Genomic DNA, 16,168 nt, shown 5'->3' on the forward strand with positions numbered 1-16,168 from the left:
GTATAATTTTGGAATAATTTTCTTGGTGGAGCAGATGAATCTATACTGATCCATCGACACCCATTTGTCCTGGAGGTTTCATGCCTAAAGATGCATGACAGGTTGATTGGCTGAGATTAGATGAGCAGCCTGTGGCTGAGGAAAAGTATAGAATTACTCGGCATACACAGAGATTTTAGCTGAGACTATGGCAGCATCATCATCATGTTCTAATCAATTGTTCCTGACATCAAAGAGGCCTCTGATACACACAGTATCTTGCCTGATTGGCATTCTGGTCTGAAGACTCCATCTCTCCTGACCTCACTGGTTACCCCAGTGCTGTTCAAATCACATTTCCTAGAGAAGAGTATCCATGGGGTTTTATAAGTAATTTTTCCTTTTTCTTCATCAAGTTCCAACAATAAGACCAGGAACGACCAGTGGACATTCACACATCACTGCTCAATTCTATCAGAAATAGCCTGAAAAATCCCCCTGACCACCTGTCAGAAGTCTCTCACTTACCCAAGTCAGAGTGTAATCTGTGTTTTTTGCACTTTTCTCCAGAAAGGTAGTCTTTCCCAATCTGGGCTTTCAAGTTGGAAAGAGAGAAGAAAAGTGGATTCCTTGTGGATTCTGCTCTAAAATTTAACCCTCAGGCAGCTAAAGCCTCTTTATCCAAACCCAGTCGCTGTTTAATGAGGCCCCTTGATAATCACTCAAAAACACACTTTCAAAACAAAAGTTAGAAAGCCTGTATGACCCGTTCCCAAGAAAGATCTCTTTCTGTTCAAAACCCGTCCTGACCTTTTTGTTGAAGAAGAACAAAATAATGTAGTAACAAAAACACAAGTGGCTGCCAAAGGAAGAGAAAAAAAAAAAAAAAAGTTCCTGTAAGGGACTGAAACAATAAATCTCCTCTCTGCTGAACTCCCAAAGGGAATGTGTGCATTTCCTCCCGTTCTTTATCAGAGCCCCTGCAATAAGTAGGAATGGGCAGTGGCTGTTCACATGCAGCACACCTTTTCCATTTGCTAAGAAGGACCTGCCAGGCCAGGAGGGAGTTGTCCCTGCCTGACTCGGGAGAGAGGAGCCACGGTGACCATCCACAGGCACCATGAAACGGCTTCAAGTGACCATCCTTTGTCTTCTTCTGTCCAGTCTTTGTAACAGTGAGGACAAAACAGGTACTGTTTTCTCTTATTGCTCTGTTGGTGTGGATACTAGTAGGGGAGCTCTGAGCCTCAGTTTACCTCCAGGGAACTTCCCCGGCAACGTAGATGCAGCAGCTCATTTGCTGAGTCGAGTGTGTGGATGGTGAGTGGGAGTCGTGGAGAAGGCTCCACAGAGAGGATGCTTGTTTCACTGAAGGAAAATGTTTGGTGTTGCAGTGGCCGTGAAGTGTGTTCCATGGCATCAGAAAGGCACTGGGATTATACACTAGCCTTCTTGGAGAATAAAAATCTAGGGAGAAAATGCTGGCTGAAAACATACTATTTCTCAAAAATGTGCTCTTTTCAGACATAAGTCTAGAAGTAACAAGATCGTCACGTATGGGTGAAAGGCTGTAATCAGAAATACTGCATTTCAAATGTTGGCCTGTATTTGTCCCAATTATCTTTTGGCTCTAATAAACTGAGAAGTTGGAGAAGGCTGCCTAGGGAAGTGAATCTTAATATCTTGAAGGAGCAGAGTGAGAAAAGAGGAAAGTCATTTGATTAAGGTTTATAGATGCTTGCTTAGAAATGAGCACATACCTACACATATATGTACAACATTTTGCATAACATTTCAGTGAATTTATAGACATAAAAACCCTACCCGTTGACGGCAGGTTCTGAAACTTAGGTAAAGGATATACACGCACCTACCTAAGCCCTGACTATATTAATGACCAGTAGCAAGAAATGATTACATATGACTTTTAACCCTTCGAGAGGGGTTTACTGTGAGCAATTAAATTTAATCAATATTTATTATGCTCCCTCCATGTACAAGGAATAAAAAAAAAGAGTAAGACATTGTCCTTGCCCACAGTGATAAATGTACTATTGGGAGAAATAACTGTGTAATTCTAATATAAGACCAATTTAATAAGTGTGAAAACCAAAGTACACACTATCATAAAAGAACACAGTTGGGACACATTGATTCTGCCTGTGAGGAGCCCTGGGGAAAAAACTCAGTTCTAATTTTATTTTGCATGTGTTCTTTACAAAAGTTTACTGCATACAAAATTCAATTTACAGTGATTACGTAGGAAAAAATAAGCACAACCCTTGAAAAATATTTATCATTAATTTCTCAAAATGTGTACATAAATTTAGGACAGATTCCCAAACACTTCAAAATCACACACATTTGCTTACCATCCATCTGGGAGTTGCCAGCATTAAGTTGCAGTGGGTATCAAGCCCAGGAAATTTAGATGAGTTACTAAGTTACGATTTTTTAAAATAAATAATATTTATGAAGTGACACAGAAATCAATGCACTAGCTTGTAAGTAACTCTACAGTATGCATGGGAGAGATTGATAGGCTCCCGATGCTGTGAGAAACACTGTTCATAAACGTGTGTCAGGTCCATATGAATTCTGAACGTCTGGGTTCAGTGGCTCCCCATCCCAGGTCTGCAAGCATCACTAAGTACACTACTTTCCCGGGCAGTGTTAAACTCTGAATGGATGACATGTCCTTCTGAAAGCAAAGTGGGATAGAATCAATAGAAGCAGCCTGCAAAATCTGGCCATAAGGAAGATGAAAATGTAAAGGATAACCCAGAAAGGACCTGGTAGATTTTTCTCTTACGGTTGTTTTGGGAAAATACCAATGTCCTTTAGATCACTGGTAATGAGCCCAGTCTCTCTGTTACTGGTATCTTCTTTCTAATGAACTATTCACCCAAGTAAGATAATTTCTCATGTGAGCAGAGACAACTGTTACATAATGACTATCGCCTTTACCCTCTGCCAACAAGGCTTTGTTAATTTAAGGCAAGTGTCTGTAAAATCTACCTTATTTATCCTAGAAAAAGAAGCTCTAGCTCAGGAGCATAAATTGACCATCTAAGGGGTGCCTAGAAGGACCTGTAAGAGATTTTCCCATCCGTGTGTTTGATTTTGTTGCCCCTGGCTCTGCCTGTTTTATGTTTTCCTCCCCAGATACGGCACAGGAAATGAAACATTTCCTAAGCTGATTTATTAAGTTCTTTTCCTAACCCCCTGTACCGGAAACACATTGATTTCAAAGCTATATATGTTCCCCAAGCTTAGAATGCTTAACATATTTCATCAGCAGAGATGATTATAGGGGTACAGAGGGAGGCAGTTCATCTGCCTTAAATTCACAAGTTGTCAAGAAGATCCATGCTTTTTTGCATAGTAATTTATTCCTAAATAATAATCTTTTAAAGAAATTGACTACTTTTTTTTTCTTTCTGACTTTTTTGTCAGTCTCAGATTTAAATAAATACAATCTAGTCTTTTGTGCTTTTTGTGAAAATCAAGGAAATCTTTGTACATGACAGTGAGTGACTTTCTATTACTTGGTTGGTGGTATAATATTTTACAGTCTCCAATTTGGAAAGCTGTTCTATTGAAATATGTATGGGAGGTTCCTGAAAAGGAACTGTCATTCTTTCCCAAGATTTTCTAAATTGTATTGAAAACTGAACAGACCCCTACAGTGGCTTTTAAGCTCCTTTGGCTTTTAAGTCTAGATCGATGAGTTTTTCACTGTCAGGACTGAGTAAAATTAAATGAAGAAGGATTCCAAGAAAAAGGAGGCTCTGGAAGCAATTTACTTTTCAAGTGCCATTTGCTTTTTTGAACTTTACATTAATTTAGGAAGGATTAAAATGTTTTAGGCATTTGCAAGCTGGAACAAACATCACTTTATTGGTCTCTGAAGAAGAATTTAATTGCTTGTAGAAATTCATTTGTTAGTGATTGAACATTCAATTTCATGGGGTAAAAAATGGATTAAACACAGTTATAAGACAGATATTATGCTAAACACTGTAGGTTTATAGACATCAGTGACTCAGCTTTTGCCCTAGAAGAGGGGGAGACAGGAGGATAAGCCAAATCATTACAAATTTGATTCTATTGTAAGCCTTAAGTGGTAAATAAAGACTGCTATGGAGAATTCACAACTAGCTTAGTTTTGAGTATAGGGACATCAGAAAAGCCTTCATATGAAAGTGGAAATTATAATAAACTTTGAAACTTAAAAAACAGGAGATTCTAGATGGATGAAATTTCTTGAGTAGGAACATTAAAACATCAGTCAGTATGTTCTAGTATAAAGATGTAGGGAGGTCACAGATTGGACAGAGTGACCAGAGTGTTGGGAAATACAGCCCTCAGATATGTTGAATCCTGGAATGAGACATATTGACTCATATAGCTAATTAGTTTAGAGTCTCTAAGTGTGTTTGAGCATGAGAATATCAGAAATAGGGAAATGGACTTGGAGGAGAAATTGGAAAAGATAAGAGGAGATGGTTTAGGGAGAAAATGATGAATTTGATTTTGAACATAGTGAGCGTGAAATCCTAATAAGATACTCAATAGAGATGTCCAGTGGTAAATTAAAATTGTCTGCTGGGTGGTTGGAATGCCCCTGGAGCTGCAGATGATGGTGAGGGGTTGAATGGTCTTTATGCTTGTCTCCCAAGAGTATTTTAGTCTCATCCTGCCCGCTGGGAGATTTAATAACATAGAGAAACAGTTTATTTCTCTTCTGGATGCCCATCTTTATAACTCTCTCATGGCACTTACTTTCCAACCTTATCATAGTTATCTGTGTGCATATCTGATCTCCTTTACCAGACTGTAAGTACCTTGAAAGTCAGGGTCATATTCATTATAGTTTGTCCATTAACAGTTCTAAACACATAATAAGGATACAATTATCTGAATGAATGCAAAAATGAATGATATAGTAGTTGTCTTAATGTTTTTTCATTTTTTAATTTTTTCCTATAGTCATCACTTACCAGTTTACTACCTTGTCCTTGTAAAAAGCTTATGGACAAGCATGAATCACAGAACATAATGTGCAAACAGGTGGATTATTTTGGTTCCTGGCTATGAAAGTGAGCAACAAATATAAAAAAAGGGGGCTCTTATCAAAGTAAATCAATTCCCAAACTCCAGCAGAAGTGAAGATGACAGGGATAGGTGGATAACCTAGTGCCAGGTGACAGTAATTTACAGCAAACCTGGAAGAATGAACTGCTCTGACTATAATCACTAGGAGGAAGGATATCTAAATATGATTGACTCTACTTCTCCTTTTGGGTATCAAATACTTTATGTAATATCTTCTTATGGTTATAAATATTCAAGGAGAAACCTTATTCCTAACCAACTTCTCAAAAATACAAACTGGCTTTTTTTAAAAAAAAAAGCAAAGTTCACCAAAGAAAATTTGGAAGAAAATTAAATATTGTACATCATTAATTCATGTGTTATCTTACTTATTACTTCTGCTTAGCTTAATCACTATCAACTGGTCTTATATGAAATGGGTGATGTATTATATAGGAAGAGTGAACCAATATGGAAGCAAATTCTATGGAAGAGTATTCAGTCTCCAAGCCATTTGTTTAGTATGCTTTTTTCACTACTCTTTTCTTTTTTTCCTTCAATGATCTCTACCTAAAAGTATAAGTGATCATTCTAATATTCTTATTTTCAAGAGATTCATAACAGTTGTCATCAGCAAGTTGTCTGGCAGTTTTATCTTGCTGATTGTAATTATTCAAATACTGAGGAAAAAAAGAATATTTGAAGGTTTCAAAAAGCTTCTAACTTACTGAATAATTGCCCATCTTTTCCTTATTTTTGAGGAAATTATATTTCAAGCTTCAGATAAATATTTTAACTTGTGAGTAATTATCTAACTCATGTTGTTTATACTCTTTTTTTTCTTAGTCACCCTTTCCAATTTCCTCTTTACCTTTGAGAAATTTGAGATGCTTCTTTCTGAACATTGAATGTCAAAGCAGGAATTTACTCTAAGCGACATTCCATTCAATTCCTGTGTAGTAAGTGTCTCCTTTCCTGTTACTGAATTCCTGTGGGTCATTATAGCTTTATCAGGTTAAGATAATAATGCCTTTTTGGTGTTAAAAGAAGCTCTTTTAGTTAGCAAATAAGATCCTTTTTGTCCTGTTGCACACAAAATCATCAGTAGCATGGGAAACAGTGGTGTCAATTAAAAACATGGGCAAAACTGCCAGTGGTATAGTGTCAGGATACCACTGGCTGGAATGTAAGAATCTAAAACCTCCTAAAACAGGAAACTTGGATTCTATGATTGGAAATGTGCTCAGATGCAGTACTTTTCTGCTTGTGAAAGTCATTACTATGTCACTTCCTCCAACCAAAGTCTGGATTTGGAAGAATGGGTCAAATTGTGTCCCAGCTTTGTTGTTCATCCAAGATATTTTTGTCTTTAATTATACACTATATGATTCCCAAATTTCAGCAACTATAAAAATAATAATGCTCTAAACTTGAATAGAGGTTTTGTGTCTTGCAGAATGCTGTAACGGTAAAGATAATCATAACTAATCTCTGAATAGAAGTAGCCACCATATGAGTATTAGACACCTGTTGTGCCTTTTCCTACATCCTCTCTGGACATGTTTGGTCCAACCATTGCTATGGCAACCTGTCAGGTGTCACCTGACAGTATCTTGTCTCATGAGAACGTGTATCTCTTGCTTTCCTGTCTGCTGTTGTTCTGATACTAAGGCATGTTTCACCTGCAGAACCCTGCCTGGCACTGGTATGTGTCTGAGCTAGAAGTGCAGCTGCCTTAGCACTCTAGGAGACATCCTTTGCCCAAAAGAAGAATGGGGCCGGTGAATAAATGCTTTCCTCTTCTATTGCTGTTCTAGTTCCACTATTTTAGTCCTCTACTCCTTTTCCTTAGATCACTTTCCTTAGATCACTTTCCTTTACAGACTGTCCGCATACAAACCTTTGTCTCAGGCTCTGCTGTTTTGAAACATCCAGGATTTATTATTTTTCTTGATGGGAACATTTTGGTTAGGGTGATAATGTATATATGTTCTACCAGAGTTTCTCTGACACTCTGATATTCACTACCTTTCTTCCCCTTCACCTAAAAAAAAAAAAAAAAAAAATCTTGAAAGCTTTTGTTGAATAAGTTCAATAATATTCCACACAGGTCCTGTTCTAAGGCCATCATTAGTCTGTTTGTATGGAGTCAGTAATGAATTATATTGTGAGGTTAGTAGTCAAAAATGTCAATATTGTTGATTTTATTCTGAGCGTACTGCTCATCTGACATGTAAACTGTTTTTTATTCTGTTAATCACTCATTTTCTGGCCTAAACCTAAACTAGGTGTGTCAAAAACCAGAGAATGGAGATCACAGTTGGGTCTGGTCTACATCTCCCAGATAAGTATTGTCACAGCGTCTGCTGACATCCACCATTTGTCGTGCCTGGCACTTCAACGTTACTTCTATCAAAATGTTTCAAGGCCAACTCTGTCATTCCCATTCTACTAATTAGGACACTGAGATTTGGAGATGGTATAAAGTTATCCTAGAGTGATATGGCTTAATATCAAACTAGAGAATATTGTTCTTCAAAATCTTCCCTTATAGCTTGCCACTTTCCAATGTAGTGAAACTGCAGTAAGTTGAGTCTTCCTGGTGGAAAAGAGTAAGAGTAGAGACTTCCCACTTGACTAATTTAGAAGCACTGCTGCCTCTCCTGGCACCTTCAGCACCTTTAAACTGCAAACTAAGACCACAGTGCCATGAATGAATTTCTACTCAGTGATCATTAGCCTCTTAATATCCTGGATTCAATTAATTATTAAAGGAAGGGTTGAAAAGAATTTTAGGCATTTCCCTACTTACCCATTATTATGTTGTTAGGGAAAAAAGTGTGCTTGGCTCTAAAATAAATGTAAATGCAACTAATATGGGATTTAGAGGAAACAGCAAGAAGCAAAGAGGAAATAACTATTAGTGAATTAATTACTTAGTGTCACATTTATAATTCTTCTGGAGCCAGACTGTCTGGGTTCAAATTCCAGCTCTGCCACTTACTATCTGTGTGAACTTGAGCAAATTACTTAACCTTCAGCTTTCTCAGCTGTAAAGTAGAAATGAGTATCATCTTATCTCACAGGGACATTGGGAGGATCATGTAAGGTAATATACATAAATACCTAGAATAGTGTCCAGCGTATGGCAACTCTGTAAGTTTCACTGAGTTTTGGAACTCAGAGTCCCACAGTTTATTACATCCCATTCCTTAGGTAAGCGATTTTATCACCAAATTGATTCCAATCTAAAATCAACAAATATTTAAATAATTATGTTGATTCTCACAAAGAGAAAAACCAGCACATGAAAAATTTTCACAATAGAATTGATATAGGATACTAGAAATATGTTTGCCTAGTTATGTTCTCAACCACAGTTTATACAGGCATAATTTGGCATACACAGACTGATGTATATGTTATTTAATGCACTGTATAAACTAATCACTCAAATCAATAAGCAAAATTGTATTTGTGTTTAATGAGAACTCTAATTTTTTTGGTCTGAGAATCATCAACATCTTTGAATATTATTTCCTATCTTAAAGGATTGAGCATTGCTTAATCTGAGAGATGGACTATGTTAGTAGAAGGAACCTTGGTCTTAACATGAGAACCAACTTTGGATCTAGTATGTTGAAGTTGGCCAAGACACTAAATGCTTGTTACACTCAGTTTCTTTATCTAAAAATGGGAAAAATGATCATTGCTGACACAGTATTGGCGATACACGATAATCAGGAAATCTATTTTAGAAACTATAAATCATTATTAAAATGTGGTTATTAGTTTGTATAAGCTAGCATTTAACTTGCAGAATCAACTGATGAAGAGGAATGCATTTCTTAAATTTGAAGGTTCTTCCTTACTGGCTGGACTTTTAACTTTTAACCAGTCCATCATTGCTCTCTTAGTCATACACCTTTACATATTTTTTATGGCTGCTACACATTCAAGTCACCAAGTGTTGAAATTATGCTAGAGTTACAAAAATCACACACACGAAACACAGAAAATTATTTGTATCACACATTGAACTTATTTTTAACTGAAGTAGGAAAAGAAATAATTTTTTGTGGTAGGAATTGTGAAATCATTCTCCTAGAGCATTCAGCAAGTGTGAGGACCTAAACGCTGAACTCTTGCACACTGTCCCTAGGGAACAGGCCACTCCTGAATCTGTCAGCTCAAGGCTATTGTGACAACTCCTCTGTCCAACAATGAAACATCCCCCACTTACCTCTTTCCCTGCAAATCCCATTTTAAAAAGTAGAGAATTACCTTTTTAGATGCACAGAATTAACTAATTTAAAGATTTTTCATGGTAATTGCATTAGTGGGATTAGGATAATTGAACCATATGAATAAATAAACTTTTTTTTTCTTTTCTTCCTTTTTCATTTTCTGACAGCCTCATTTGTTGAGTGCAAGTTTTATGACAATTAAAGTTTAAAACTCTATAGATTTGTAAAGTGGAAGAAAGAAATATGACAATGCTGCCAACAATTTAAAAACCTGTTATTAGGGTCGATTACAACCTGACTGAATATAAATCTCTTGGAAGTAAGGACAATGTATAATTGATGGATTTCCCCTCAGTGATGTCTTACTAACTAACTCTTGGCTTTAATTTGGAGAACTGTATTTCTTCAAAAGTCAACAGAGTTGGAAATACCCAAGGCATTCTTAGCTTTGTTTTCAGTGACTTGAGGACAATAGTAATTTTTATCCTTGACCTGGGTCATAGAGAAGTTGTGAGTGTCATTTTGGGATACTCTCTTGGTGGGCTGAACTTATTTGATTTGCTTTATGAAGTTGACCACTGTCTTACTATTGTGCCTGTCTTTGGTTTATATCAATTGCCCAGATCACAAAAGAATGGAGTGATTATCTGAACGCAAGTGTTGAATCATTGCTGTGTCTTACTCACAAGAAAATACTGGTATCCTATTATTCCATGCACCATTCATCAGGTAATCCTGAATCATTTAGTTCTGACTAATCCTCACCCCAACTAGAATAAAATGTAAAATTATGGAAATTCAAGACACATCGATTACAGATTTTACCTCTCTATCTCTGAAGCCTTAGTTCAGAATGTTGACTTTATTCTAACTAATCCTGTTCAGAAGTAAAGGCATCCAAGAATTCAGTTATTCCCAGGTGTTAAAATTTTCACTGATTAATAGCTAGTCAAAATACCCTGTGAAGAGTTGACATGGGACTAACATCATTTTACTTTGTCTAATAGACACAAAACTCCTACAGTGCATATACTATTTACCAGCATGTTACATAAAAGAAAATCTACCTTAGCTCTCTCTATATATTTGGAATATAATGATATTCTTATATTTTTTTCTCATTGAGCTCTGGCTGGTGTCACACGCCAGAGCCCTTGGTTTTTAGTCACCAACGACCACAAGCTTGCTATGTGATTGAGCCAAGCGATATATTTTTTACCTCTCAAGGCTCTAATTTCCCGATCTGTGAAGTGATGTGGTTTGACAAAATGATGTTGAAGTTTTCTTTCAGATCTACAATCGTATGATCTTACTGTAACAAGCACTTTCTGTACATTTGGCCTCCAGTTATCTTGCTTCATTTTCATTCTGTTATTCCTCGATATGTTCATTCTGGAGCAAGATGTTTAATTCTATCTCCCTCATGTTTACCTCCTTTGGGAATTTTCAGATAGGGCTGTTAGAAAGCATCTACTTTGCATGTGAAAAGCCAATTCTCTGCCATGAGTGACATTTCTGAGTGCACAACAAAAGACATTTTTTTCTATTTTTCTATGTGGCATTATTTGTATCTAAATTGTAGAGATTTGGTAGCAGGAGGGGTAGAAAACAGGATTGAGAGAGAGAAAGAAGGTAATTCATTGCTATCAGAAAAAGACTGAGAGTAAGAATGAGAATAAAAGAGATTGAGAAAGTGGCAGAGACTGGGAGAAAGAGAGCGCTTCTCTGACAGGGTTGGGATGGAGAAAGATGCAGAATGAGACGGGGAGGGAGGCTGGTGGACAGACGGGAGACGTACTCCATGCTCTGATGAGTAGGGAGGAGCTTTCCCCGCAAGCCCTCTGGCCGCTCTTACAGCCCCGTACCTTGTGAACGTCTTTCTTATCATTGTATCTCTTGCCAGTTCTTCAATCCTTCATCCATTGCTTTTGCTGAACACTAAATTTTTCAAAGCACTTCCACTGATCAAATATCTCGTTTAATTCTTGCCATCACCCAGGGGATTGGGCAGGCTGGTATTATTTATGCTCATTATCAGAGGAGAAAAGCCCAGGGACACACACTTTGTCCCTCAAACTAGTAGCCCTTGATGCTTCTTATTTATAAGAGTCACCTAAAGTATCTATTAAAATATTTTTTCCTAGTGCTCATTTCTCATGATCTCCAGGTCATTCCCTTTCAGTCAAACCCAGAAAACTGTGTTTCCAGCAATTACTGCAGATAATTTTTATATACTGATATAATGACACACACTCTGAGAAATTCTGGACTAGACTCAAATTTCCTGACTAGTCATCTGAGCTCTTTTCACTGTCCCATACCCGGGAGATAACCAGAGGTGTTTATCTTTCAGAAAAGTGTTAGGGTGTAGTGCCTGCAGGGAAAATTTTGGTATTGATCCAGTGTAATCTAATTCTTTTTTTTTTTTTTTTTTTTTGCTTATACTAGTTTGGGATAATAGGAAATTCAATTTGGCCAGGACAAATATTAGTAGAAACACTGAAATTTCCCTAGGCACACAGGCTTACATTCCAGCCTTTTGGACCATCTTTTCATAAGGAGATACTCTTCACTCCCTTCTCATTTTAAGATCTTATTGATTGTTTTCAATTCTACTATTAATTTCCTTTCTGTTTTCATTAGCACCAAAAGACCCTGAACCTCTACCATAGGCTCAAGAAAAGTGGCCACCTTGAGTAATGGTTTGATTAGGGAAACAGCTACAGTGATCCTATCACAGTTTCAAATGGGGTCAGGATGTATTTGATAATTCAAATGCAAGTATTTTTGGTCCCTAGAGAAACTGGCAAGAGCCAGAGGAGTTTGAGAAAGTAGGGAGGATTCAATGAGGAGCATTTGAGCATGAAGAGAAATGGAGGCACTACAAGGTTATGAACCTGGGCTAAAAATCCAGGGAAATTTCTAGTATTAGAGAACAACCAACTGGAGTTTGTAAACTGGTCATTACCCTGCTGTTACTTAATAAATCAGGATGAGTTACAGGAAGAGGTCAACAGCCTCTCTTTCAGAGTTCACAAACTAACGTCTACCTCTGCAGATGTGTGGTGTTTGTCCACACAATGCTTTCTGACGACAGGCTGTTATTTAAAAATACTCTAATTTCACAAAACAACAACAACAAAGAAAGAAAGAGAAAATCTTACTTGCAGCTCTTCTGGCAATGCCAGGTCTCATATTTCCTCACGGCAGCGTTCAGTTAAGCGTGAGTAGTAAGTGCCCCCTTTAAACCAGGGAATGCTCTCTTTCCTACAAGTGCGTGTGCACTTATACCCTGTCTGACTCTCTCATTTACTGCTCTTCCAGACCCCTGTGGGCATTGGGGTAATCCTTTCACCTGTTTCAGGAACTTGTAGGCTTCCATCTGAGCATTAGGTATTCAGTTTGCAAAGCTATCACCATGTTTATGATGGTTCAATGGATTTTGCACAAGGACAGGGCTCTGGGACACTTTTCTATAACTAACTAGGCTTGCCAGCTCAGTATTAAAATTTTAAAGACATTCCAGTCACCAAATTATTTTTTTAATTTCCACAAAGATGAATGTTTTTATTAAAAATTGCTATAAATAATTAACTTAGCACAGATCACTACTCTTGTTTCACAGTCTTAAGAGAGCATAAAACTTAGAAAATAATTTAAAGAATTTGGGAACCACAAATTATAAATTGTGATTAAAATTCTGCTTTATTTTAGTTTCCCATCACTTTCTTACAATTTATTTTGTGAACATAAACTTCCTGCCCTCAATAAAAATATTGAAGGGCCATGACTTTTGCTCACTCAGTTCTGTAGACAACTAAATTTGCAGTGTATCAATTTAAAATTTGAATATATGATCCAAAATAATTGAAAATTCTCTCCTGTAGCTCAGGCCAGCAGGGGATAGAATTCTACAAAGTGGCTTCTTTACAAGTTCTCTATTTTCCAGTCCCCTATTCCCTCTCCAGTCCCTTTCTGACAATGCCATATTGGGAGCAGGATAAGAGAGGAATGAGAAAGTTGAATGAAACTTATTACTAGACCTGGCACCATATGTTGTGCCCAGAGCCTGGCAGGTGGTTAAAGCCAGTAGCTGAATGGTGCATTTTCATGGGTTCCTCAAAGGTGTGCTTTTGAGCCTGTCTCCCCCGTAGCTCCTTGTTCACGAGGATGGATCCTAGTCTGCGAGTCCAGCGATTACTCTTTCCAAAGCACTGGTAATCCTCCGTTAACTCAGAGCCTCATGATGCTAAAGTGGCCAACTCTGCACACAGCCCTAACAGGACTCAAAACTTCTCTAAGCCCGCGCCCTCATTCTCACTCTTCATTTGGTCCACAGGAAACAGCCTTAGGTCTCTTTCTCTAACACTCCCTGTCAGGGCGGGCTTATTCTCAACATAACAATAACCTTCCTGGTACTGCCCCCAAACTGCTAGACAGCAATTCTTCGTTTCTCCTGGTTTCCCAGGGATAAGTCAGATCCAAGGCTACCATGCCTTTCACATGTAGGGACCACACAGTAAGGTAGGTTTGAATCGCAGAGGGGCAGACAAGCCTTGCTCCTCAGGGGTGAAGAAAGTTAGAATGGGATTCAAAAGAAAGATTCTGCAAAGACAACTTCCTCTCATATAATATCTATATCTTTCTCTCCACATTTTCATTCTTTTTATGCTATAGAATGAGTTAGGAGATTGAAGCCTTCACAGGCAAGTTTTGGATACTTTATTTGAAATTCTACATATGATTGTTTATCCTGCCCCTTGGTAATTTCACATATTTTGGTACCTGATTAAAACTTTAATGTTCACATATTGTGCCAGATGTCTTGGACAAACTTTTCCTTTGAAACAACTAAAGACCTGAATGTGTATTTTCTCTGAGTTTAATGTAATTATACTATAAATCAATATTATGATCAGAACAGTAAAAAATCTCTGTATGTTCAGAAATTAAGATATTTGCTTATAAATAACCTATGGATATAGAAAAAAGAATCATGATGGAAATTAGAAGAATATGAAGAGAAATAAAATATTTTACAACAATGTATGCATGATACAACTAAACCAGTGATGGGGAGCTTTATAGTCTTAAATGCACACATTAGAAAGAAAATAATTTTTAAAAGACTAAAATAAACTCACATAAAGTATATGGGAGAAAATAATGAAAGTAAAGGCAAAAATTAATGAAATAGAAAAGAAATACATAATGCAAAGGATTTCTATATATTTTCTTAAGATTGCTAAGCCTCTGCCACTATGAATCAAGGAAAAGGAGGTAAGAAACAAATCAATAAAAATGAAAAAAGAAATATCACTACAGTTTCTGCTAAAATTTAAATTTAGTAGATGAATATTATGAAAAGCCTAATGTTAAAAACTTGGAAATTTACATAAAATGAATAAATTGCTAGAAAAATATAGTTTATCAAAACTAACTCTAGAAGAAATACAAAACTTTGGTAACCCTTTAACCATTAAAGAAATTGAATCAGCAATTGATCATCTTCCCATACACAAAAACTCTCAGTGCAGTTGATGTCACTAGAAAATTACACTAATTATTCAAATAATAAATAAATCCAGTTTTACATAAACTCTCACAGAGAATGGAAATAGAGGTTTTACTCCCCAACTTACTTTATCAGGCAAGCATATGGCTAAAATCGAAACCTGCCAGAATATTGTAAGGAATACTATAAGCCAATTTCATTCTTTAAAAAAAGAATTTAAAGTCCAATAAAATATTTTTAAAAGGTCCTTAACTGTCCCCAATTTGGGATTATATTAGCAATATGAAGTTGGTCTAACACTAGGACATGAATCAACACGACCCACCACACTGATTGAATAGAGAGAAAAATACATGGTCATCTGACAGATGCAGGAAAAGCACTTTTAACAGTTCAATATTTATTCTTGATAAAAACATTTAGGAAACAGGACTATAGGGGGTTTTCTTAATCTGGTAGGGTAGCTTCAAAAACTACAGCAATCATCATGCATAATGGAGAAGTGTCACCTTTCTCTTTGAGAGGGAGAGGAAGGCAGTCTTGCCCAGCGATGCTACTTTTATAAAACCTTGTACTAATATGCTAGCTAGTGCAGTAAAGCACAAAAAATAAGCATACAATAATTAGAAAGGAAAAATAAAAACTGCTATTATTTGTAGATGCTGTGATTATATAAAGAAAATCCACAAGACTTTATAGGTGAATATTAGAATTAAAGAATTCATCCAAGTTTCAGAATACAGAACTTAAATAAATTAGTTATATTTCTATTATGCAACAAATACTTAAAAAAGAAAGTTTAGCAATTTGCCACTTACAGAAACAAAATTCAAGTACTCATAGATAATTCTAATAAAATATATTTATGATTTCTCTGAGGAGAATAATAAAACTTTATTGAGTGCCATTAAAGGAAACCTTAAAAGTTAGGAAAACATACTATGTTGATTGATTGGGCAATCCAGTATTTTAATGATGCTAATTTTCTGCTAATAGACCTATAGATTGATATAATTCCAATTAAAATCCTAATAGATTTTATTGTGCAATATAAGAAGCTGATTATAATTTTTAATAGAAATGCATAAAGTCAAGAAAATATCAGTAATTCTTGAAGAAGAAAAATGAGAAAGGAGAACTTGGTCTGTCAGTTATCAAATCTTATAACAAAGGTATAATCATTAACACTGTCAAACTGGTGCATGGAAGACATGCCAAGCAATAGTGGCGCTGATGCCCCATAGATTCGGGGAGAGAATAGAGTTCTGAAAGACCTACAGATGTGTTGATCTTTGATATACAACAGAGCAGTGGGGAAGGGATTGGCCTT

General features: G+C 36.5%; 1 protein-coding gene across 5 annotated transcripts in view; it reads left to right on the top strand.

The window, feature by feature from the left end:
* Positions 1–933: 933 nt before the first annotated feature.
* The window catches only part of EMCN (endomucin), a 90,876-nt gene continuing 75,641 nt past the window's right edge, over positions 934–16,168 (top strand). For 2 of the 5 annotated variants that reach the window (XM_031468753.2, XM_031468764.2), the window contains exon 1: positions 935–1,169. In XM_031468753.2, the coding sequence (XP_031324613.1) occupies positions 1,100–1,169 (70 nt within the window). In that variant the 5' untranslated portion in view covers positions 935–1,099. Of the gene's footprint in view, positions 1,170–16,168 lie in introns of all 5 variants that reach the window. The other 3 variants (XM_064484621.1, XM_031468736.2, XM_010980628.3) reach the window with 3 other exon arrangements.

This window comes from Camelus dromedarius, chromosome 1 (assembly GCF_036321535.1).
Source record: "Camelus dromedarius isolate mCamDro1 chromosome 1, mCamDro1.pat, whole genome shotgun sequence".
Classification (NCBI taxonomy): domain Eukaryota; kingdom Metazoa; phylum Chordata; class Mammalia; order Artiodactyla; family Camelidae; genus Camelus; species Camelus dromedarius.